At 44.2% G+C, this 23437-nt stretch overlaps 1 protein-coding gene across 1 annotated transcript in view; it reads right to left on the bottom strand.

Moving 5' to 3' along the window:
- Positions 1–23437, bottom strand: part of LOC132832876 (dynein axonemal heavy chain 6-like) — a 670564-nt gene that overhangs the window by 423470 nt on the left and 223657 nt on the right. Inside the window, exons 30-32 of the mRNA XM_060851082.1 lie at positions 19492–19571; positions 12809–12980; positions 7749–7838 (exon numbers count right to left, since the gene is read on the bottom strand). Of these exons, the coding sequence (XP_060707065.1) occupies positions 7749–7838; positions 12809–12980; positions 19492–19571 (342 nt within the window). The remainder of the gene's footprint in view (positions 1–7748; positions 7839–12808; positions 12981–19491; positions 19572–23437) is intronic.

The raw sequence follows: 23437 nt of genomic DNA on the forward strand, positions 1-23437 counted from the left end.
TGTCCTGGGCACAAGACCTGTCTCTGCACCAGCGCCAGGCAAAATACTACAGGAACTGGAATTCAGAAACAAGCATAGCAAATGTTGGAGAGTCTGGTTGAAGATTTGTAGCTCGAGTGTCCGTTGTTGTGATTCTGTTCGCCGAGCTGGAAGTTTTTGCTGCAAACGTTTCGTTCCCTGGCTAGGGAACATCATCAGTGCTATTGGAGCCTCCTGTGAAGCACTGCTTTGATGTTTCTTCTGGTGTTTATAGCGGTTTGTTCTTGCCGCTTCCGGGTATCAGTTTCAGCTGTAGTAGTTTGTATGTGGGGTCCAGGTCGATGTGTCTGTTGATGGATGTTCTTGCCGTTTCCGGGTGTCAGTTTCAGCTGCAGTGGTTTGTATATGGGGTCCAGGTCTATGTGTCTGTTAATGGAGTTTGTGGATGAATGCCATGCCTCTAGGAATTCCCTGGCTGTTCTCTGTCTGGCTTGTCCTATGATGGTAGTGTTTTCCCAGTCAAATTCATGTTCCTGGTTGTCTGAGTGTATGGCTACTAGGGATAGCTGGTCGTGTCGTTTAGTGGCTAGCTGATGTTCATGGATGCGGATTGTTAGCTGTCTTCCTGTTTGTCCTATATAGTGTTTTGTGCAGTCCTTGCATGGTATTTTGTAAACTACGTTAGTTTGGCTCGTGCTGGCTATTGGGTCCTTTGTTCTAGTGAGTTGTTGTCTGAGTGTGGAAGTTGGTTTGTGTGCTGTTATGAGTCCTAAGGGTCGCAGTAGTCTGGCTGTCAGTTCTGAGACGCTCCTGACGTATGGTAGTGTGGCTAGTCCTTTTGGTTGTGGCATGTCCTCGTTCTGTGGTCTATCTCTTAGGCATCTGGTGATAAAGTTGCTTATGATGATGATAAGAAAACGACATACACATAACCTCAACACCAAGGAGAGGGAAGCACTGAAAGCACTGAAAAATGACAAGAACATAATCATACTACTGGCAGATAAAGGCAGAATGACGGTCATCTTAGATAAATCAGACTACATCAATAAAGCACAACAACTACTCGCAGACACCAACACCTACCAAATGAAGGATTCGGACCCCACACCACAACTCACCAACAGAATAATCAACACACTAAGGAATCTACAAAAAAATGGACAGATAACCAAAGCGGACCAGCAAAGAATGAAACCTGAAAGCAACAACACCCCCAGATTCTACGGACTACCCAAAGTACACAAACCAGACATCCCACTCAGACCCATAGTATCACTACCAGGGACACCAGCATACAAACTGGCCAAAGAACTACAACAAAAACTGAAACACCTAGTCAGCGGATCCAAACACTCCATACAATCAACACAGGAATTCTTGGACATCATCAGGAAGACACACATAGACAAAGAAGAAACCATGGTATCATTCGACGTGACGGCACTGTTCACATCAATTGACAAAACCCTAGCCAGAGAAACAATAACCAACCTACTGGACATACATAACAGAACACAGGAGGCCGAACCTATCAACAAGGACGGCATACTTAAACTACTAGACCTGTGCCTCACCACACACTTTACATTCAACAATCAGATATACGAACAAATCAACGGAACACCCATGGGATCACCAATCTCGGGACTCATAGCAGAGGCAGTTATGCAAAGGTTAGAACATACAGCCCTACCACAAATCCAACCCAAACTCTGGATCAGATATGTTGATGACACCTTTGTAATCATCAAAAACACAGAAATAGAAAAAACACACCGAATCATCAACGCCACACTCACAGGAATACGATTCACGAGAGAAGAGGAAAAGGATAGCCAACTCCCATTCCTAGACGTGTTAGTAGAGAGAACACCCAACGGAGAATTCACCACAAGGGTACACAGGAAACCAACACACACAGACCAAGTCCTAAACTATGAAAGCAACCACCCCAACACACACAAACGAAGCTGCATCAGGACACTATTCAAAAGAGCCACAACACACTGCAGTACACCAGAACTGCGAAAAGAGGAAGAGGAAGACCTATACAAGGTATTCGCCAAAAACGGATACCCACGCAACTTTATCACCAGATGCCTAAGAGATAGACCACGGAACGAGGACATGCCACAACCAAAAGGACTAGCCACACTACCATACGTCAGGAGCGTCTCAGAACTGACAGCCAGACTACTGCGACCCTTAGGACTCATAACAGCACACAAGCCAACTTCCACACTCAGACAACAACTCACTAGAACAAAGGACCCAATAGCCAGCACGAGCCAAACTAACGTAGTTTACAAAATACCATGCAAGGACTGCACAAAACACTAAAAAGGACAAACAGGAAGACAGCTAACAATCCGCATCCATGAACATCAGCTAGCCACTAAACGACACGACCAGCTATCCCTAGTAGCCATACACTCAGACAACCAGGAACATGAATTTGACTGGGAAAACACTACCATCATAGGACAAGCCAGACAGAGAACAGCCAGGGAATTCCTAGAGGCATGGCATTCATCCACAAACTCCATTAACAGACACATAGACCTGGACCCCATATACAAACCACTACAGCTGAAACTGACACCCGGAAGCGGCAAGAACATCCATCAACAGACACATCGACCTGGACCCCACATACAAACTACTACAGCTGAAACTGACACCCGGAAGCGGCAAGAACAAACCACTATAAATACCGGAAGAAACATCAAAGCAGCGCTTCACAGGAGGCTCCAATAGCACTGATGATGTTCCCTAGCCAGGGAACGAAACGTTTGCAGCAAAAACTTCCAGCTCAGCGAACAGAACCACAACAAATGTTGGAGAGACTCAACAGATCTGGCAGCATGTCTGGAGAGAGAAACAAGAGTTAATGCTTTGAATCCAACTTACAAAAAGACAATGAAATCAAAAACATCCAGGTAGCTCCCACCCCTTGCATGCCCTTGCATCCATATTTCTCAGCTACATGCCAAACCACTATTCACCATGGAAACACTTCAGGGGCCATGCTATGCAATAGAAAACTGTGTGTTTATTGATATCTGTGTTTTTAAAGAAAATCCTCACAAATTCAAGACATGGAAATTCGAGACATGAAAATTCCTTCATTTACCTCTTATGAATACAGCCCCACAGGCTCCTGACCCAGATAATACAACGTACCCACTCCCACTCCAAGGAGACCTTATCCATGGGCGTAGGATAGCTCTCCAAATGATATGCTTACTCTCCAAGAGAAATTCACTGAAACTGACTTGCACAACCTGGGTTGCAGACAGCAGAGATACCAAAATGCAATTTAAATAGAGACAGATGACCGCTGAAATGGAGAGTCATATCTGCCAACTGCAAGTATGTGAAGCCATGCATCAACTGATGCCACAAAAATCAGAAAAGCTATATTCAGCTGAGGCCGACTCTTCTGGTTGTTACCATTTAGCCCGTGCTAGAGAGGTTGCCTTGTGGAAAAAGCCTAATCTTGCACTCTAGCTCTCAGTTTTAACATTTCGTTAATCATCGGGAAGACTTGTTATGCCTGATCACTGGGTTTTCATGTGTTTTCATTTTCGCCCCAATGTTCTTTGGAACCTCCCATTTTCCCAGGCTGATCATCATTCTGAACTGTTTGCTCTATTCTACTTGGAATCCAACATCCAAATCCTCTTTGATACTTTGGTCTACTCTAAATATCAATGTCTCTTTGCGATTTTTACATCCCATCTGTACTACATGCCTACCTATCTGTGTATTTGACAAACAATGTGAGCCTCAGCACAGATTCTAGTCACTGAGTTTGAAATACCATAAAGACCACTTTTAGGTTTGGACTGTGAACTACAAAAGTTTCTGATTTAAACCAAGGGACTGTCAAAGAAAATGTGGCAGTTTTTAAAATCACGTGACTGGAACTGATTGTGAGTTACACCTATAATGTTGTTTTATTCAAGCAGTGGGAGAAGATGCGAGATATCTTGGCTCCACGGTTATATGTTCAGGCTGTTTTGCCTAGAGACAGACTTCTGATTGGTTTTTCAACCAGGACGTATGTGTGTGAGCATTTGCGCTCGTGTACTCAGTTATAATTGGTGCCAAGGTGCGAAGTGACAGCTTTGTGTATGAACAATACAGCAGGAACATTCAGTCTGTGAAGCAGAAAGAACCATAAGCTCATTAGGTGTAGCAGCAGAATTAGACATTTTGACCCATCGAGTCTTCTCCAGTATTCGACCATGGCTGATCTAATTTTAACCTGGCAATCCTTCATCCTCTTGGTAATCGAGATTCTATTTTTCTCTACCTTATAAATATTTAAAGATCCTGCATCCATTGGCTTTTGAGGAAATCCATGGGCTATGGATATTCAAGATATGGGCCTACTGCAGGGAAGTGGAACTAGTGGAGATTGTGGCATAGGCTTGATGGACCAAAGACTCTATAATTCTATGAAGGGAATTCCAAAGACTCTCAATCCTCTGAGTGATAAAATGTTCCCTCATCCCTGTTTTAAATGGACACTCCCTTATTTTTAGATTATGACTCCTAGTTTGAGATTCTCCCACAAGAGGGAAAATGATTTCCATGATCACCCAAACAGGTCTCCCCAGGATATTATAAAGGTAAAAGATAAAGCTGGCATAGACCCAGAGGACCTGGGTTGCTCTCTCATTAGAGAGAGATGACTGCCAGTGAGAGTCACCATGCATCAGGTGATGGGTGAGGTTGAGAAGGCAGGATCCACATGGTAACCTCAGCTGGTGTGGGAATTGAACCCATCCTGTTGGCATTGCTCTGCATTGTGAACCATCCATCCAAGCAACTGAGTGGGGGACAGAAAGAGTCCGGAACAATAAAATCAGTGTGATAAAGTGCGAATCAGAGGAATGTAACAACTAGGAGCAGGAATTGAGCCTGGTTCAACTGAGGTGTTCAAAGGGGTGTTAGATGATTATTTACCTGGAAACAATGTACAGGAATATGGGGAAAAGACTAGCAATAAATCAAAATACTGAGAGAGATGCTGAAGACACATCGGGCAGAATGGCCTCCTTCTGCAATGTAACAATTTAAGGACTGTGAGAAGATTCTTTTAAATTCTCAATTAACAAGGGAGGGGGCAGACAGGAAAGTGGATTTGATGTTACAATTAGATTGGTCACGATGATCACATGTCAAAGGCAAGAGAATGAATGGCCCATTCTATAAGACCACAAGAAGCAGGAGCAGAAGTAGGCCATTCAGCCCATCTGCTCTGACCTTCGAGCTGATCGCGGCTGATCTGATAATCCTTTCCCATTATACTTGCTTCCCTTATTGATTAAAAATCTCTGTCAGCCTTGACTATCTTAATGACCCAGCTTCGACAGCCTGTTGTGGTAAGGAATTCCACAGATTCACTAGCCCTTGACAGGAAATTCCTCCTCATCTGTCTTTAATATATAATCCCTTACTCTGAGATTATACACTCCTGACCAAGACTCTTTTGCAAGATGCAGCAACCTTTCCCTATCTCCTCTGTCAAATCACCTGAGAATCTTGTATGTTTCAATAAAGTCTTCTTCATTCTTGTAGATTTTCGTGAGTATAGGCACAACCTCTCCTCATTCCTGTTCCTAATTTATATATTGGTAAGGTTGAATATTTCACATTGTCCCATCAAACAATCCTGGACAAGTACAGCACAAACAAATATGTCAAAATATAATTCAGTACAAATTTTGCCTGAATATTTCTTTCCGACTTTTGCAGAGAAAAATGAAGTTTAGATGCACCTAGCTATTTCAGGACCAGGAAAAGTACCCAATTTTCAAGTCCTGTATGCCACATCTGTAACAAAGTTTTGTCAAACAAGTTAGATAGCTGACAGGTTCTAAATTTGCAAAGGACCTGACTCTGCTATGAAGATATAAGCAATATAACTTCATTGTGACACTGAACAGGATCTATCACCACTGACAGCCTGCAGTTACTATATTAAAAACCAAATGGATATATGTCAGCTTTTTAAAAAAATTCAGATTTAAAACTTGAAGTGCTCTGTTTGAGAATATTGGAACAGATGGCCATTCAGCCCCTAGGCGTTGCTCTATCATTCAGTTAGATCATGACAGATCTTCACACCATTTATTCCATACTCCACTGACAGATAGAGGGTTGGTTCGTTCAGTTGGCTCGATGGCTGGTTTGCGATGTAGAGTGACACCAACAATGCAGGTTCAATTCCCACACAGGCTGAGGTTATGCTGAAGCACTCTCCCTCACCTGCGTCACAGTAACCCTCAGGTTAAGCCCCACCGACAGGTATCCCGCTCAATAAAAAGAGCAACCCGATGGTCTGGTAGGACTATGGTGACTTTAACTTACCCAATAAAAAGCTGCCGAGGGAAGATGTTCTGTCCACAAGATGCTGTCTGATCTGCTGAGTATGTTTTTATCAAGGATTATGATCTTCAAAGGTCTAATTGTCCCTCTGGAATCTACAGCCTTCTCTGGAAGAATGTTCTTGACCTATGCTACCGTTTGTGTGCTTTTTGATTTCACTGATAACATTTGTATTTTATTTCCTTGTCCTGGAGTCTGCTGCTAGGGAAATTCTTTATCTGTTCCCTCTGTGACTACCTGGTCAGGTCCACGCCCCCCTACAACCCACCCTCCCCTCCTGGCACTTTCCCCTGCCACCGCAAGAACTCTAAAACCTGTGCCCACACCTCCTCCCTCACCTCCATCCAAGGCCCTAAAGGAGCCTTCCACATCCATCAAAGTTTTACCTGCACATCCACCAATATCATTTATTATATCCGTTGCTCCCGATGCGGTCTCCTGTACATTGGGGAGACTGGGCGCCTCCTAGCAGAGCGCTTTAGGGAACATCTCCGGGACACCCGCACCAATCAACCACACCGCCCCGTGGCCCAACATTTCAACTCCCCCTCCCACTCTGCCAAGGACATGGAGGTCATGGGCCTCCTTCACCGCCGCTCCCTCACCACCAGATGCCTGGAGGAAGAATGCCTCATCTTCCGCCTCGGAACACTTCAACCCCAGGGCATCAATGTGGACTTTGACCGTTTCCTCATTCCCCCTTCCCCCACCTCACCCTAGTTCCAAACTTCCAGCTCAGCACTGTCCCCATGACTTGTCCTACCTGCCTATCTCCTTTTCCACCTATCCACTCCACCCTTTCCTCCCTGACCTATCACCTTCATCCCCTCCCCCACTCACCTATTGTACTCTATGCTACTCTCTCCCCACCCCCACCCCCCTCTAGCTTATCTCTCCACTCTTCAGGCTCACTGCCTTTATTCCTGATGAAGGGCTTTTGCCCGAAATGTCGATTTTACTGCTCCTCGGATGCTGCCTGAACTGCTGTGCTCTTCTAGCACCACTAATCCAAATTCTTTATCTGGGTCGAACCCTTATCTGCTCAGGTCATCCTCCAAAGGTAGCAGTACCCTCTTCCTTCCTGCCAACCTGCCCACCCACACGGCCAATTGTGCTGTGTTGTGGACAGGTTAACATTAATCATAATATTTGAACAACCCTCTGAAATGGATGAGCAGGCCCCTCCATTTAATGGCATTAGGGATTGGCAAAAAATACTGGGCTTCCCAGAGACACCCACAGTCCATCAAACAATAAAGCAACTATTAAAGGGTCATTTCTTGGAGTACAAATATACTTCAGTGAAATTAAGTTAATGAAATAAACAAATGATAAAGCCAATAATTTCAAGCCAATTGAAAAATTACCAAAATCTGGCTGTACAGTTGGATGACCTTCTCCACTTGGCTTGGCCAGGGCTGAAATCCCAGCTCCGCAGTTGCCATGGCTATGGCTTTCTGGAATAAATAGACAAAAACAGAAGCATTAAATGCAGTCACAGCAGATGTTCGGATGTATACTGCTGAACAAGCTGCTTAGGAATTCTTGAGTCTAAATTATCTGCTTCTTTCTAGTCCTCAGAATTGCTGTGCTGACTCACAGAGAACACAGAAGTGTCAATGATAGTCCACAAACCCATGGAGCAATTGTCTCAATACATCATGTGCTGAGAGGTCACTCTCTCCCTGACATCTGATGTAATTTCCACCTTGTGTTGAAGAAGCAGTGAAAAGTTATGACATTTTCAGTCGGTTTAGCAGCGCATATGCTTTGCACCAACTAAATACAACAGCAAAATGAAATCAGTCTGACACTTGGTCCGAGCTCCAGTCCTCATACACCAAGCCATTCTGACCAGCAGGTCTCCTGTGCCATTGCAAGCTGAGTCTGAATTCATGCAAACTTCCTCCAGGACGGGAGCCCCGAGTCTGGCCTGTGATTGCAGTGCGCTATTGCTGTGAGGAAGTGTGCACTGTCAGAGACACTACCCTTCATTCCTCTGCTTCCTCATGTGGATATTAAGGGTCCATGGCACCATTCTGAAAAAGACTTTTTGAGTTCCACAAAGGGTCCTGGCCAATATGTCTCAAACAGAATTACTAAAACAGGCTAAGCATCATTAAAACCTACTACTTGGCTATTAGCTCATTGCGGTAAAAACAATGACTGCAGATGCTGGAAACCAGATTCTGGATCAATGGTGCTGGAAGAGCACAGCAGTTCAGGTAGCATCCAAACGCAGCGAAATCGACATTCCTGATGAAGGGCTTTTGCCCGAAACGTCGAATTCGCTGCACTTTGGATGCTGCCTGAACTGCTGTGCTCTTCCAGCACCACTAATCCAGGATATTAGCTCATTGCTACATGCAATTCAGTTGCTGTATTTCCTAAAACTTCAACAGGGACTGCAAATCAAAAGTACTATTTAGCTGTAAAGCACCTTGTAATATCCTGAAATTGAAAGGCACTATTTAAATGCAAGTTCTTTGTCTTCATAGCAATGTGTGTTTCAGTCCTTCAGGGACAACACAAGGGACACATTTATTTTGATAGTAAGTCAAATTTCTAGTGTTTTTAATAGTTATCTGGGGATGAAATTCTTTAACACGGTCCTGTGTTCTGTAAAATCTGAGTGAATGCTTTATCTACATTTAGCTATGGAATCAATTCTGACTATTTTTAAAAGTGAGGTCCAGATCCAGTTGGTATCTCACCAAGTCTTCCCATGACCAACAGGACACAAGCAGCCAAGGCAAGAAATATTCAAAAAAAATTGCATTTTCTCTGAACCAAAAGCAGGAAATTTCTCCAACCTGGAATTTGGCAGCACCAGAAATGGTCACAAAAACGTAGCTGTGCCAAAATGCAAGCCACATCACGGTTAGGTCAGGTGACCATAATAGAGTCATACAGTCATACAGTCAGAAAGCACAGAAATAGACCCTTCGGTCCAACCTATCCATGCTGATATCCCAACCCAATCTAGTCCCACCTGCCAGCACCTGGCCCATATCCTTCCAAACCCTTCCTATTCATATAACCATCCAGATGCCTTTTACATTGTACCAACCTCCATCACATCTTCTGGCAGCTCATTCCATACACATACCACCTTCTGAGTGAAAAAGTTGCCCTGTAGATCTCTTTTATATCTTTCCCTCTCTCACCCTAAACCTATGCCCTCTGGTTCTAGACTCCCTCACCCCAGGGAAAAGACTCTGCCTATTTCCCCTATCCATGTCCCTCATAATTTTGTAAACCTCGATAAGGTCACTCCTCAGCCTCCGATGCTCCAGGGAAAACAGCCCCAGCCTGTTCAGCCTCTCCCTGTAGCTCAAATCCTCCAACCCTGGCAACATCCTTGTAAATCTTTTCTGAACCCTTTCAAGTTTCACAACATCTTTCCAATAGGAAGGAGACCAGAATTGCACACAATGTTCCAAAAGTGGCCTAACCAATGTCCTGTACAGCCACAACATGACCTCCCAACTCCTGTACTCAATACTCTGACCAATAAAGGAAAGCATGCTAAACATCTTCTTCACTATGCTATCTACCTGCGACTCCACTTTCAAGGAGCTATGAACCTGCAACATTCCCTAGGACCTTACCATTAAGTGTATAAGTCCTGCTAAGATTTGCTTTCCCAAAATGCAACACCTCACATTTATCTAAATTAAACTCCACCTGTCATTTCTTAGCCCATTGGCCCATCTGATCAAGATCCTGTTGTAATCTGAGGTAACCTTCTTTGCTGTCCAGTACACCTCCAATTTTGGTGTCATCTGCAAACTTACTAACTATACCTGTTATGCTCACATCCAAATCATTTATATAAATGACGAAAAGTAGTGGACCCAGCACCAATCCTTGTGACACTGGTCACAGGCCTCCAGTCTGAAAAACAACCCTCCACCATCACCCTCTGTCTTCTACCTTTGAGCCAGTTCTGTAGCCAGATGGCTAGTTCTCCTTGTGTTCCATGAGATCTACTTCAAGGAAGGCATCCTTGCAAGAGGATTCGCAGTAGGTTAAAATCTTTGAGGAGAAAGTGAGGTCTGCAGATGCTGGAGTATCAGAGCTGAAAATGTGTTGCTGTAAAAGCGCAGCAGGTCAGGCAGCATCCAAGGAACAGGAAATTCGACAGAAATCATCGTAACTCAGCAAGGTCAGGACTGAGAAGGTGTTGGGGCATAAGCCCTTCCTGATGAAGGGCTTATGCCCGAAACGTCGAATTTCCTGTTCCTTGGATGCTGCCTGACCTGCTGCGCTTTTCCAGCAACACATTTTCAACTTCCAAGAGATCTAACCTTGCTAACCAGTCTCCCATCGGAGACCTTGTTGAACACCTTACTGAAGTCCATATGGATCATATCCACTGCTCTGGCCTCATCAATCCTCCTTGTTACTTTTTTAAAACCTCAATCAAGTTTGTGAGACATGATTTCCCATGCACAAAGCCATGCTGACAATCCTTAATCAGTCCTTGCCTTTCCAAATACATGTACATCCTTGTCCCTCAGGATTCCCTCCAACAACTTGCCCACCACCGACATCAGGCTCACTGGTCTATAGTTCCCTGGCTTGCCCTTACTACCCTTCGTAAACAGTGTCACCATGTTAGCCAACCTCCAGTCTTCCGGCACCTAATCTGTGACTATCAATGATACAAATATCTCAGCAAGGGGCCCAGCAATCACTTCCCGAGCTTCCCTAGGGTACACTTGATCAGGTCCTGGGGATTAATCCACTTTTATGCATTTCAAGATATCGAGCACTTCCTTCTCTGTAATATGGACATTTTTCAAGATATCACTATTTATTTCCCTACATTCTATACCTGTCATGTCCTTTTCCACCATAAACACTGAGGCAAAATATTCGTTTAGTATCTCCCCCATCTCCTGAGGTTCCACACAAAAGCCGCCTTGCTGATCTTTGAGGGGCCCTATTCTCTCCCTGGCTACCTTTTGTCTTTAATATATTTGTAAAAACCCTTTGGAATCTCCTTAAGCTTGGTCAACAAGTGGCATTTTAAAACAAAAAAAGTAATTTAAAAAGAGGAAAGTGGGATAGTGGCAGGGAGAAGTGTATGGTTGAAATATCAGAGTCACCAATGCTTGAATAATTAAAATCAAAATACAAGAGGCTGGAATTAGAGGAACACAGAGACCTTGGACAGTTGTGGGGCTGCAGGAGATTACACAAACAGGGAGTGGCAAGGCCGTGGAAAACAAGGATAAGAATTTTAAAATCAAAACATGGCTATAGAAGAAATCAACGTAACTCAGCAAGGTCAGGACTGAGAAGGTGTTGGCGTGAGTTAAGACACAGTGTTTGGAGGACAGAATGTGGGAGTTATGACAGGAGGATTCCTGCATTCTAAGATAATAATGCAGGACAATTGGGATATGCTTACAGAGTTTAATAAAACTGGAACAACTTTACCAGCAGTTAAAGCAACACTGGGGAATTGTTCAGAATTTTGGCCCCTCTGGGGAATAATTCTGAATTTTAGAAACACTTGGGGAGGAGAGGTGAATGGAGGGGAGGAAGGATGAGGGGATAGAAGAGGAGGGGAGTGGTGAGAAAAGGAATAGAGGGGAGGAGAGGGGAGGAAGAGATTTAGAGATGAAGGGAGAGAAAGTGGAAAAGGAGAGGAGGCAAGTGAACTGGAGGTGATAGAGGGTGCATTCAGTGACAGGAGGGGAGGGAAGTGAGTGAATGCAAGAAATTAGAAAAGGTGAATGGAGTGGAGGTGAGATATGGAGATTTCTATTTCACACATCATGGTACATGAATATTGTCGGTAAGACCAGCATTTATTGCCCATCCCTACTTGCCCCTTAAGAAGGTGCGGGTGAGTTTCCCCCTTGAACCGCTACAGTCCATGGGCTGTAAGTAGACCCACAATGGCCTTCAGGAGGGGATTTCAGGATTTTGACCCAATGAAGGAATGGTGATATATTTCCACGTCAGTATAAAACCTGGAAAATCTCAGCAGCTGAGGACGCATCTGTGGTGAAATACAGCAGTAACAGTGCAGGTCAGGGTGACCTTTCACCAGAATGGGTTCAGATCTAGCAGGAAAGGAGAGAGGAGGACAGCAGAGATCCAGATATACAGAATGCACCAACAATCACAATCCTAATACATGCAAGTGACTAAAAGCAAATTACTGCGGATGCTGCCAGACCTGCTGAGAGTTTCCAGCATTTTCTCTCTACATGCAAGTGGCTATTTGCCTGAACAATTTGAATGTTCCCAAACCCCAGTGGGAGCCAATTCCTTCAGGACAGGAGAAGGAACACTGAAGCCAAGTAACAATACTGCGGTTTTGTGGTTCTAAAGTGTGTGAAGTGGAAATTTCAGGCAGTGTGATTGAAGCAAAGCCCCAGGACTGATGGGGTTACTGATTCTACATTACCTGCAATGAGAGAGTTTCTTCTTTGGGTGAAGTCAGTCCTGGGAAGAGATCTTCTAGAATGCTTTCAAACAAGGGGACATCTTCAGCCAGGAACTTGGGGAGATTCGCATCCTTCAAAGCGTGGATGAGAATGTGTGATTCATCAATCTGGCTCGTGGGCATCTCAGGATTTCTACAAAGGAAGTATTTTTACACATGGTGTTAGAAATGAAGTTAATCTGAAGACTGAAGCTGTGTTACTGTGATTACAGCCCTGAAAGTGACAATGAGATGATTTTCACAGGACCTACAAGAAACAGAAATATGTATAATTACCTCAGTCTCATATTAACCCCTTCAATACTGTGGATTCTACACACAGAAATGCCATGGTTTGGATACAGATACACAGAAAGATTACAGTGGCAGTAGTTGTGGTTGCACAGAAAGGTTAGGGCACAGAATCAATCATGTACAGTCCCATGTTCCCAGTTAGTTAAGTCTTGAAAGAGGGTCACAACATAATATCAGTAGGGAATAGTGCTACTGGAAGATCAGTGAATCCTGCCCTGTGGTGTCCCATAGGCAGTAAAGTTTTCAGTATTGACTGAGTATCTACTGGCTTAAAATAAGGACAATGTTCAGTATCTGCAGGATAGAGTGTCATAGCAGGATCAGTGTGCTGTATGTACTGGGTGCAGTCTCACAAGAATATCAGTGGGCTGTATTTAGTGTTCACAATCTCATGGTAAGGCCATGGATAGTATTTACGGGCGACAATCCAACAGTCAGGTTAGGGTACAGTATTAGCTGGGTACAATCTCAGTAAGGACAGGGTACAGTATTAGCTGGGTACAATCTCAGTAAGGACAGGGTACTGTATTTGCTGAGTACAATCCAACAGTAAAGTCAGGCGACAGTGCATGCTGGCTTCAGTTTCACAGATAAACAAAATGATTGTGGTGTTTCAGGAGGCCATTCAACCTGTCATGCCCATATCAATTGCTTGTTCTTTTACATGATGCAATCCCTGCCTTTTCGCCATAGCCCTGTGCACCATTTCTATCAAAGTCAGCAGCCAATGCTCTCTTGAATGCCCCAGTTGAACCTGCCTCCACATTTCCAGGCAAAGCATTCCATACCCTAATGTGAAACAGACTCTCCTCACATTACCGTTGTTTCATTTGCACATCACGTTAAATCTATGCCATCTCATTCTTGTTACTTTTACAAGGGGAAACAGCTTCATCCTCCATTCTCTGTCCAGCTCACTCATGATTTTGAAAACCTCAAAGCAGATCTCTCAGCCTTCTTCTCTCCTAACGTCTGTAATTTATCCTCATAGCTGACGTTTCTCCATTCCAGGAACCATTGTTGTAAATCGCTTCTGTCCACTCGCAAATGCGTTCACATCTTTCTTATGATGTGGCACCCACACTTGCACACAATACTCCAGCTAAGGTCTAACAAGTGGCTTGTACAAGTTCAACATCCCCTCCTTGCTCTTGACTCTATACTCCTGTTAATAAATCCGAAAACTCTGTGCTCTTTATTTACTGTTCTCTCTATCTGTTCTACCACCCTTAAAGATCTGTGCATATACATACGCAGGTCTCTTTGCTCATGCACCCACTTTAGAATTGCCCCTCTATTTTACATTGTCTCTCAATGTCCTTCTGGTCAAAGTACATCACCTCACACTTCTTTCCATTGATCCTCATCTACTATACTCCACCATACTCTGCATACTCCACCAACTTGTCAATATCGTTTTGGAGTCCCACACTGTCTCCTCCCAGTTTACAATCCTTCCAAGTTTAGTGTCATCTGCAAACTTGAAAATTGTCCAAGGTCACTATACAGTCTCACAATAATACCAGTGTACAGTACAGTCTCACAATAATACTTAAAATGCACAAAGATGGATTTTTGCATCCTGATCAGGTGTACCCTAGAACCCTGGGGGGAGCTAGGGAAGTGATTGCTGGGCCTCCCTTTGCTGAGGTAGTCGTATCATCGATAATCACAGGTGAGGTGCCAGAAGGCTGGAAGTTGGCTTATGTGGTGCCACATTTTAAAAAAGGTGATAAGGAAAAGCCAGGGAAATATAGGTGAGCCTGACATCAGTGGTGGGAAGGTTGTTGGAGGGAATCTTAAGGGATAGGATTTACAAGTATATGGAAAGGCAAGGACTACTTAGGGATAGTCAGCATGGCTTTGTGAGTGGGAAATCATGCCTCACAAACTTGATTGAGTTTTTTGAAGAAGTAACAAAGAGGATTGATGAGGGCAGAGCAGTGGACATGATCTATAAGGACTTCAGTAAAGCGTTCAACAAGGTTCCTCACAATGGATTGGTTAGCTAGGTTAGATCTCATGGAATACAGGGAGAGCTAGCCACTTGGATACAGAATTGACTCAAAGTTGGAAGACAGAGGGTGGTGGTGGAGGGTTGTTTTTCAGACTGGAGGCCTGTGACCAGTGGTATTCCACACGGATCGGTGCTGGGTCCACTGTTTTTTGTCATTTATATAAATGATTTGGTTGTGAATGTGGGCGGAATAATTAGTAAGTTTGCAGATGACACCAAAATTGGAGATGTAGTGGACAGCGAAGAGGGTTACGTTAGAGTACAATCAGATATTGATCAGATGGGCTGATGGGACGAGGAGTGGCAGATGGAGTTTGATTCAGATAAATGCAAGGTGCTGCATTTTGGAAAAGCAAATCTTAGCAGGACTTATACACTTAATGATCAGGTCCTAGGGAGTGCTGCTGAACAAAGAGACCTTGGAGTGCAGGTTCATAGCTCCTTGAAAGTGGTGTCACAGGTAGATAGGATAATGAAGAAGGCGTTTGATACGCTTTCCTTTATTGGTCAGAGTATTGAGTATCGGAGTTGGGAGTCGTTGTTGTCATGTTGAGGCTGTACAGGACATTGGTTAGGCCACTTTTGGAACATTGTGTGCAATTCTGATCGCCCTGCTATCGGAAGGACGTTGTGAAACTTGAAAAGGTTCAGAAAAGATCTACAAAGATGTTGCCAAGGTTGGAGGATTTGTGCTACAGGGAGAGGCTGAACAGGCTGGTGCTGTTTTCCCTGGAGCGATAGAGGCTGAGGAGTTTATAAACCGATAGAGGTTTATAAAATTATGAGGGGCAAGAATAGGATAAATAGACAAGGTCTTTTCCCTGGGGTCGGAGAGTCCAGAACTAGAGGGCATAGGCTTAGTGTGAGAGGGGAAAGATTTAAAAGGGACCTAAGGGACAACTTTTTCGTGCAGAGGTTGTTATGTGTAAGGAATGAGCTGCCAGAGGAAGTGGTGGAGGCTGGTACAATTACAACATTTATAGGCATCTGGATGGGTATATGAATAGGAAGGGTTTGGAGGGATATGGGCCAGGTGCTGGCAAATGGGACTAGATTAATTTAGGATATTGGTCAGCATGAATGAGTTGGACTGATGGGATTGTTTCCGTGCTGTATACCTCTCTGACTCTATGACTCTAATATCAGTGCTCAGTGTTTGCTGTGTACAGTATAACAGTAAGATCAGTCTATATTATTAGCTGTGTACAGTACAGCAGTATGGTTACAGTTTCTTCCAAGCACAGTCTCGCATGAAGTTTAGAGCTACAGATTGGATGAGGTAAGTACCACGTGAACTTTTGAACAGTGTGATTAAAGTTATAGGAGAAAGAGGGAGAAAGATACCAAACAAAATGATCCTCAGTTAATGGAAAAAATATCGTGAAATGGGCAGAGGGGGTTGTGGATTATTAAGCTGCCAGATGTTTTTCACTTTTCATGGTTAGACTGTGGGTGTTCTTGTTAAATGACAGTCAAGGAGATGTGGTACAAGGAGGAGTTCCTGATGCTGTGTCTCAGGAACTGGAACAGAGTTCTCAGAACACTTACAAGCAAAAATGTTACAATCACCATATCACTGCCTCAGATACTGAGGATAATAAAGAGCATGTTTACCAGACAGTGTTCATTAATATAATTCATCAAACTCTCATCACGCCAGCTTTCAGAACCATGGTGTGCTAACAGATCAATCTCTTTAGTTGGGGTTGCTATATTTAGCTGTGTAACTTGCACTCCCTAGCTGAGATCTGTTGACTGCATCTCATGGATTAGATAATAACTGTGATGTCTCTTTGGCCGGCAGCACTCCCACTAACAAGTGCTCCACCCAATCCCTGTTCCTGCTGCTGAAGGTACTGCTAGATAGTTACCATCGTTCACCAATACACAATAACAGGCTTCACTTCAGATCTGAGATTCCATACAATCAACAGCCAGCAGGATCAGGCAGTGATCCCAGGTCACCATCCACAGGATGTTATTCAGCTGTCACAACAGTAACTACTTTCATTTATCATAAATCATTTAACCTAACAGAAGCAGATTCACTCATCACTTTGAAATAGAACTGGATAAGTCTTGAAGGTGAAGGAGAATGAGCAGGAAAGGGCTGGCACAGGCACATGGGGAAGAATAGCCTAGTTTTTCAAGAGGATTCATTTTTTTTTCTCTCTGCTGAAGAAGGGCTCATGCCCAAAACGTCGATTCTCCTGCTCTTTGGATGCTGCCTGACCTGCTGCGCTTTTCCAGCAACACATTTTCAGCTCTAGTTTTGCAAGAATTGGCTTCAATGAACCAGACATACAATAAATGAGTGGGAAAGCAAAGTGTGCAGAGGACACTGAAAATCTGCAGGGGGATATAGAGAGGTTAAGGGAATGGGCAAGAGTCAGTAAATGGAGCACAATGTTGATAAATGTGAGCTCATCTATTTAGCAGGAATAACAGCAAAAACGTACTATTATTTAGATGGTGAAGAATTGCAGCTTGCTGCCATGCAGAGGGACCTGGGTGTCCTTGTGCACGAACCACAAAAAGTTGGCCTGCAGGTGCAGCAGGTAATTACGTCAGCAAATGGAATTTTGTCTTTCATTGCTAAAGGGATGGAGTTTAAAAGCAGGGAGGTTATGTTGCAGCTGTATCTGGTGCTGGTGAGGCCACACCTGGAGTACTGTGTGCAGTTTTGGTCTTCTTACTTGAGAAAGGATACACTGGCACTGGAGGGGGTGCAGAGGAGGTTCATTAGGTTTATTCTGGAGTTGGGAGGGTTGGCTTTTAAGGAGATATTGAGTACATTGGGATTATATGCATTGGAATATAGAAGAATGAGGGGTGATTGTTAGGGTTGCCCGTATTTGAAAGATACAAAATGGCCAACAAGGGGTAAGGAGAATTAAACACCTGCTCCAGCATTTAAGTGAAACATAATGAAACTTTGAACAGGGGATACTCCAAGGTGAATGGGGGGCTCCCCCACAGACAGCCATCAGAGACATTTCAGAAAGACGATGTCTGAGGATAGACACAAGTTCATTGAACTATGAAAAGTGATTGTTTCCAGCCTCATTAATGAAAAGATGCTGTCCCATTAGGTGAACAGCAGCAGTTGGAACAAGGGGTGTAAATCACAGTCCATAAGACAGTCAGCCTTACACATCGTACTGCTGTGAAAACAACAGCTGAAGTTATTTTGTAGTAATCAGTTCTTTCTTTGAAGTTATTCACAATATGAAGAAATAGTTTCTAGTTAAAAATTCTTCAGATAATCGCAGAAATAGATTTCAACATAATTATAAATACACAACTATAGCCAAAATACAATAGGAATACTAGGGGAAAACATTCAAACAGGGATGTGAAAAGAAAATTAGTCTCAGGAAACACTTTACTTATCACTAAAAAGATGCCAGACACAAAATAGATTGTTCACAACTCATTAGTTAAAAAGTGTAGCTGGGTGACTTCACATATAAATAACTTTACATAGAAATTAAAATTCCAAATCTTATACCAGTTAATTGGAGCCAACTGTCTTTTGTATTTTTCAAAGTATATACAATTGGGGCAGTGGAAAATATAATAGGACTAACAGAATTTGATTGAGATAAGATATGGAAAACAATGAATAACAGAATTCAAGCAGTCCTTAGAGATAAGCAAGTCTGGAACAGATCTGAAGGAGTATAACCAGTAACTTTGGAATGTGAATTAATAGGACGTATAGAAAGATCCCAAGGTCTGGAGATTACAACATCTGTTAAACACCATGAGATCTTGGGAACCTGGGGCTATCCATAGCACTGCCCATCATTGATTAGGTGATTCACAAGATTGGATGTATATAATAAGGGGAAGTCACACTGACCACATTGTAGGATTATTGTAACACAAAATGTAAAAAAGTGTTTTTTATCACCTTAAAAAATAGAGTGTATCATTGATCTCTCTTCCAATCCGAACCAAAGATTAAGAGAATGACAGGGTTCTCAAGCTGAGGCCAGATTCAGGGGGGATCTGTGTCCCTGTCCCCACATGGACTGGTCACTGCTTGAATAAAGACTGCCACTTGTCTGAATCCTGGCTACCTTCTGAGTCTTTGCCTCTGGCTGGAGAGATATGCTCCTATTGGGATCTGGTAGAATCAGAAAGGTTGTTTCCACTGGTCAGTGAAACTGGAACTAGGAGGCATAGGCTCAAAATAACAGGGAGCTTCAAACATCAAGGTTCTACCTGAAATGGGGATCTCCCGTCCACTCACTGTGGTTAAAGCTGGGTTGTCAAAGCTTGGTATCTGTTAAGGAGACATTAAACAGCTCTGCGTAGGACCACTTACTGAATCTCAGCTGCTCTCTTCCTCTGTCCTGCCATCACTAACACAGACTTTATGGACCTCAGTCCAAAGTCATAGTGGTCCTGTTGAGACAGGAAAAGAGAATGGGTTCAGAGAGAGAAACTTCAGACAACTATAAATCGATAGCACTTTTAACATAATAAATTAACCTGCATTGTTTTCCAGCTGCATTTTAAAATTATTCCAGTCAGATTCAAGCATCACTGGCTGGGTTTACTAAACTAATACCTGAACAGAGGTAAAAACAATGACTGCAGATGCTGGAAACCAGATTCTGGATTAGTGGTGCTGGAAGAGCACAGCAGTTCAGGCAGCATCCAAAGTGCAGCGAAATTGACATTTCAGGCAAAAGCCCTTCATCAGAAATAAAGGCAGAGAGCCTGAAGCGTGGAGGGATAAACTAGAGGAGGGTGGGGGTGGGGAGAAAGTAGCATAGAGTACAATGGGTGAGTGGGGGAGGGGATGAAGGTGATAGGTCAGGGAGGAGTGGATAGGTGGAAAAGGAGATAGGCAGGTAGGACAAGTCCGGACAAGTCATGGGGACAGTGCTGAGCTGGAAGTTTGGAACTAGGGTGAGGTGGGGGAAGCGGAAATGAGGAAACTGGTGAAGTTCACATTGATGCCCTGGGGTTGAAGTGTTCCGAGGTGGAAGATGAGGCGTTCTTCCTCCAGGCGTCTGGTGGTGAGGGAGCGGCGGTGAAGGAGGCCCAGGACCTCCATGTCCTCGGCAGAGTGGGAGGGGGAGTTGAGATGTTGGGTCACGGGGCGGTGTGGTTGATTAGTATGGGTGTCTCGGAGATGTTCCCTAAAGTGCTCTGCTAGGAGGCGCCCAGTCTCCCCAATGTAGAGGAGACCGCATCGGGAGCAACGGATACAATAAATAATACTAGTGGATGTGCAAAAATACCTGAGCAGACAGGCCATCTTACAATAAAATATCGGACAGACAATGCTTGTAACCACTGAAGTTTGAAAGAGTAAGGGTTGACTTAATTGACACTGAGGTGTGGTGCACTGGGTGCATTTGGAAAGGATGTTCACACATTTATATGTCTCACTTACTGCTGCTGAATCACTCAGTGTCAAAAGGCAAATATCTAAAATGTTGTGATTCAACACAGAATCATTGACAAGTAAATTGCGTACACAGTCGCTGAATAAAGTTTCTTCCTCACCCTAGTCCTCCCTCCCTTGTGATTCAAATATGATGACAATAACCTGTACCTGAAAGACAGAAGGCCAGCTGCATTCAAGTAACTGAATGGCAGTGTATCAATGAAATGATGATAGTTTTGGAAAGATTGATGTACAAAGGGACCTGCATGAGTTTGTACAGTGGGTGTTGAAAGCAAGTATACAGGTCCAGCATGCTGTGAGGAAATTAAATGGTATGTTGGCCTTCAATGCAAGAAGATTTGAGCATACAGTCATAGAGTCACACAGCACAGAAACACATCCTTCAGTCTGACTCACCCATGTTCCCAAACTAAACTACTCCCACCTGTCTGCCCATATCCATCCAAATTCTCCCTATTCCTGTGTTTTTAGTGGTAATTATGTCAGTGTAGACCTGATGGGCTGAAGGGCCTTTCTGTGTTGTATGAATCTACAAATCTATGAATCTCCCTAATTCCAGTGATGCCTGAAAGACCACCACCAATGCCTCCACAACCTCCTCAGCTAACTCCTTCAGAACATTGAAACATAGTCCAAATGGTCTGTGTGATTTATCTGCCCTCAGACCGTTCAGCTTCCCTAGCACTTTCTTCTTTGTGATGGCCACTCAACTCTGTCCCCTGAACTGCCTTGAACTTCTCGGCAAAAGTGAGGACTGCAAGGTGCTGGAGATCAGAATCTAGATTAGAGTGGTGCTTGAAAAGCACAGCAGTTCAGGCAGCATCCGAGGAACAGAAAAATCGGGTTTCAGGCAAAAGCCCTTCATCAGGAATACAGGCAGGGAGCTTCCGGGGTGGAGAGATAAATGGTAGGTAGGAGGGTATGGGGAGAAGGTAGCAAAGAGTACAATAGGTGGATAGAGGTGGGGATGGAGGTGATAGGTCAGAGAGGAGTGGATAGGTGGAAAAGGAGATAGGCAGGTAGGACAAGTCCGGACAAGTCATGGGGACAGTGCTGAGCTGGAAGTTTGGAACTAGGGTGAGGTGGGGGAAGCGGAAATGAGGAAACTGGTGAAGTTCACATTGATGCCCTGGGGTTGAAGTGTTCCGAGGTGGAAGATGAGGCGTTCTTCCTCCAGGCGTCTGGTGGTGAGGGAGCGGCGGTGAAGGAGGCCCAGGACCTCCATGTCCTCGGCAGAGTGGGAGGGGGAGTTGAGATGTTGGGTCACGGGGCGGTGTGGTTGATTAGTATGGGTGTCTCGGAGATGTTCCCTAAAGTGCTCTGCTAGGAGGCGCCCAGTCTCCCCAATGTAGAGGAGACCGCATCGGGAGCAACGGATACAATAAATAATACTAGTGGATGTGCAAAAATACCTGAGCAGACAGGCCATCTTACAATAAAATATCGGACAGACAATGCTTGTAACCACTGAAGTTTGAAAGAGTAAGGGTTGACTTAATTGACACTGAGGTGTGGTGCACTGGGTGCATTTGGAAAGGATGTTCACACATTTATATGTCTCACTTACTGCTGCTGAATCACTCAGTGTCAAAAGGCAAATATCTAAAATGTTGTGATTCAACACAGAATCATTGACAAGTAAATTGCGTACACAGTCGCTGAATAAAGTTTCTTCCTCACCCTAGTCCTCCCTCCCTTGTGATTCAAATATGATGACAATAACCTGTACCTGAAAGACAGAAGGCCAGCTGCATTCAAGTAACTGAATGGCAGTGTATCAATGAAATGATGATAGTTTTGGAAAGATTGATGTACAAAGGGACCTGCATGAGTTTGTACAGTGGGTGTTGAAAGCAAGTATACAGGTCCAGCATGCTGTGAGGAAATTAAATGGTATGTTGGCCTTCAATGCAAGAAGATTTGAGCATACAGTCATAGAGTCACACAGCACAGAAACACATCCTTCAGTCTGACTCACCCATGTTCCCAAACTAAACTACTCCCACCTGTCTGCCCATATCCATCCAAATTCTCCCTATTCCTGTGTTTTTAGTGGTAATTATGTCAGTGTAGACCTGATGGGCTGAAGGGCCTTTCTGTGTTGTATGAATCTACAAATCTATGAATCTCCCTAATTCCAGTGATGCCTGAAAGACCACCACCAATGCCTCCACAACCTCCTCAGCTAACTCCTTCAGAACATTGAAACATAGTCCAAATGGTCTGTGTGATTTATCTGCCCTCAGACCGTTCAGCTTCCCTAGCACTTTCTTCTTTGTGATGGCCACTCAACTCTGTCCCCTGAACTGCCTTGAACTTCTCGGCAAAAGTGAGGACTGCAAGGTGCTGGAGATCAGAATCTAGATTAGAGTGGTGCTTGAAAAGCACAGCAGTTCAGGCAGCATCCGAGGAACAGAAAAATCGGGTTTCAGGCAAAAGCCCTTCATCAGGAATACAGGCAGGGAGCTTCCGGGGTGGAGAGATAAATGGTAGGTAGGAGGGTATGGGGAGAAGGTAGCAAAGAGTACAATAGGTGGATAGAGGTGGGGATGGAGGTGATAGGTCAGAGAGGAGGGTGGAGCGGATCGGTGGGAAGAGAGATTGGCAGGTGGGACAGGCCATGAGGATGGTGCTGAGCTGGAAGGTAGGAACTGGGGTACAGTGGGGGGAGGGAAATGAGGAAACTGGTGAAATCCACATTGATGCCCTGGGGTTGAAGTGTTCCAAGGTGGAAGATGAGGCGTTCTTCCTCCAGGTGTTGAGTGGTGAGGGAGCGGCGGTGGAGGAGGCCCAGGACCTCCATGTCCTTGGCAGAGTGGGAGGGGGAGTTGAAATGTTGGGCCACAGGGCA

The sequence above is a fragment of the Hemiscyllium ocellatum genome, chromosome 3 (genome assembly GCF_020745735.1).
Source record: "Hemiscyllium ocellatum isolate sHemOce1 chromosome 3, sHemOce1.pat.X.cur, whole genome shotgun sequence".
Taxonomy (NCBI): domain Eukaryota; kingdom Metazoa; phylum Chordata; class Chondrichthyes; order Orectolobiformes; family Hemiscylliidae; genus Hemiscyllium; species Hemiscyllium ocellatum.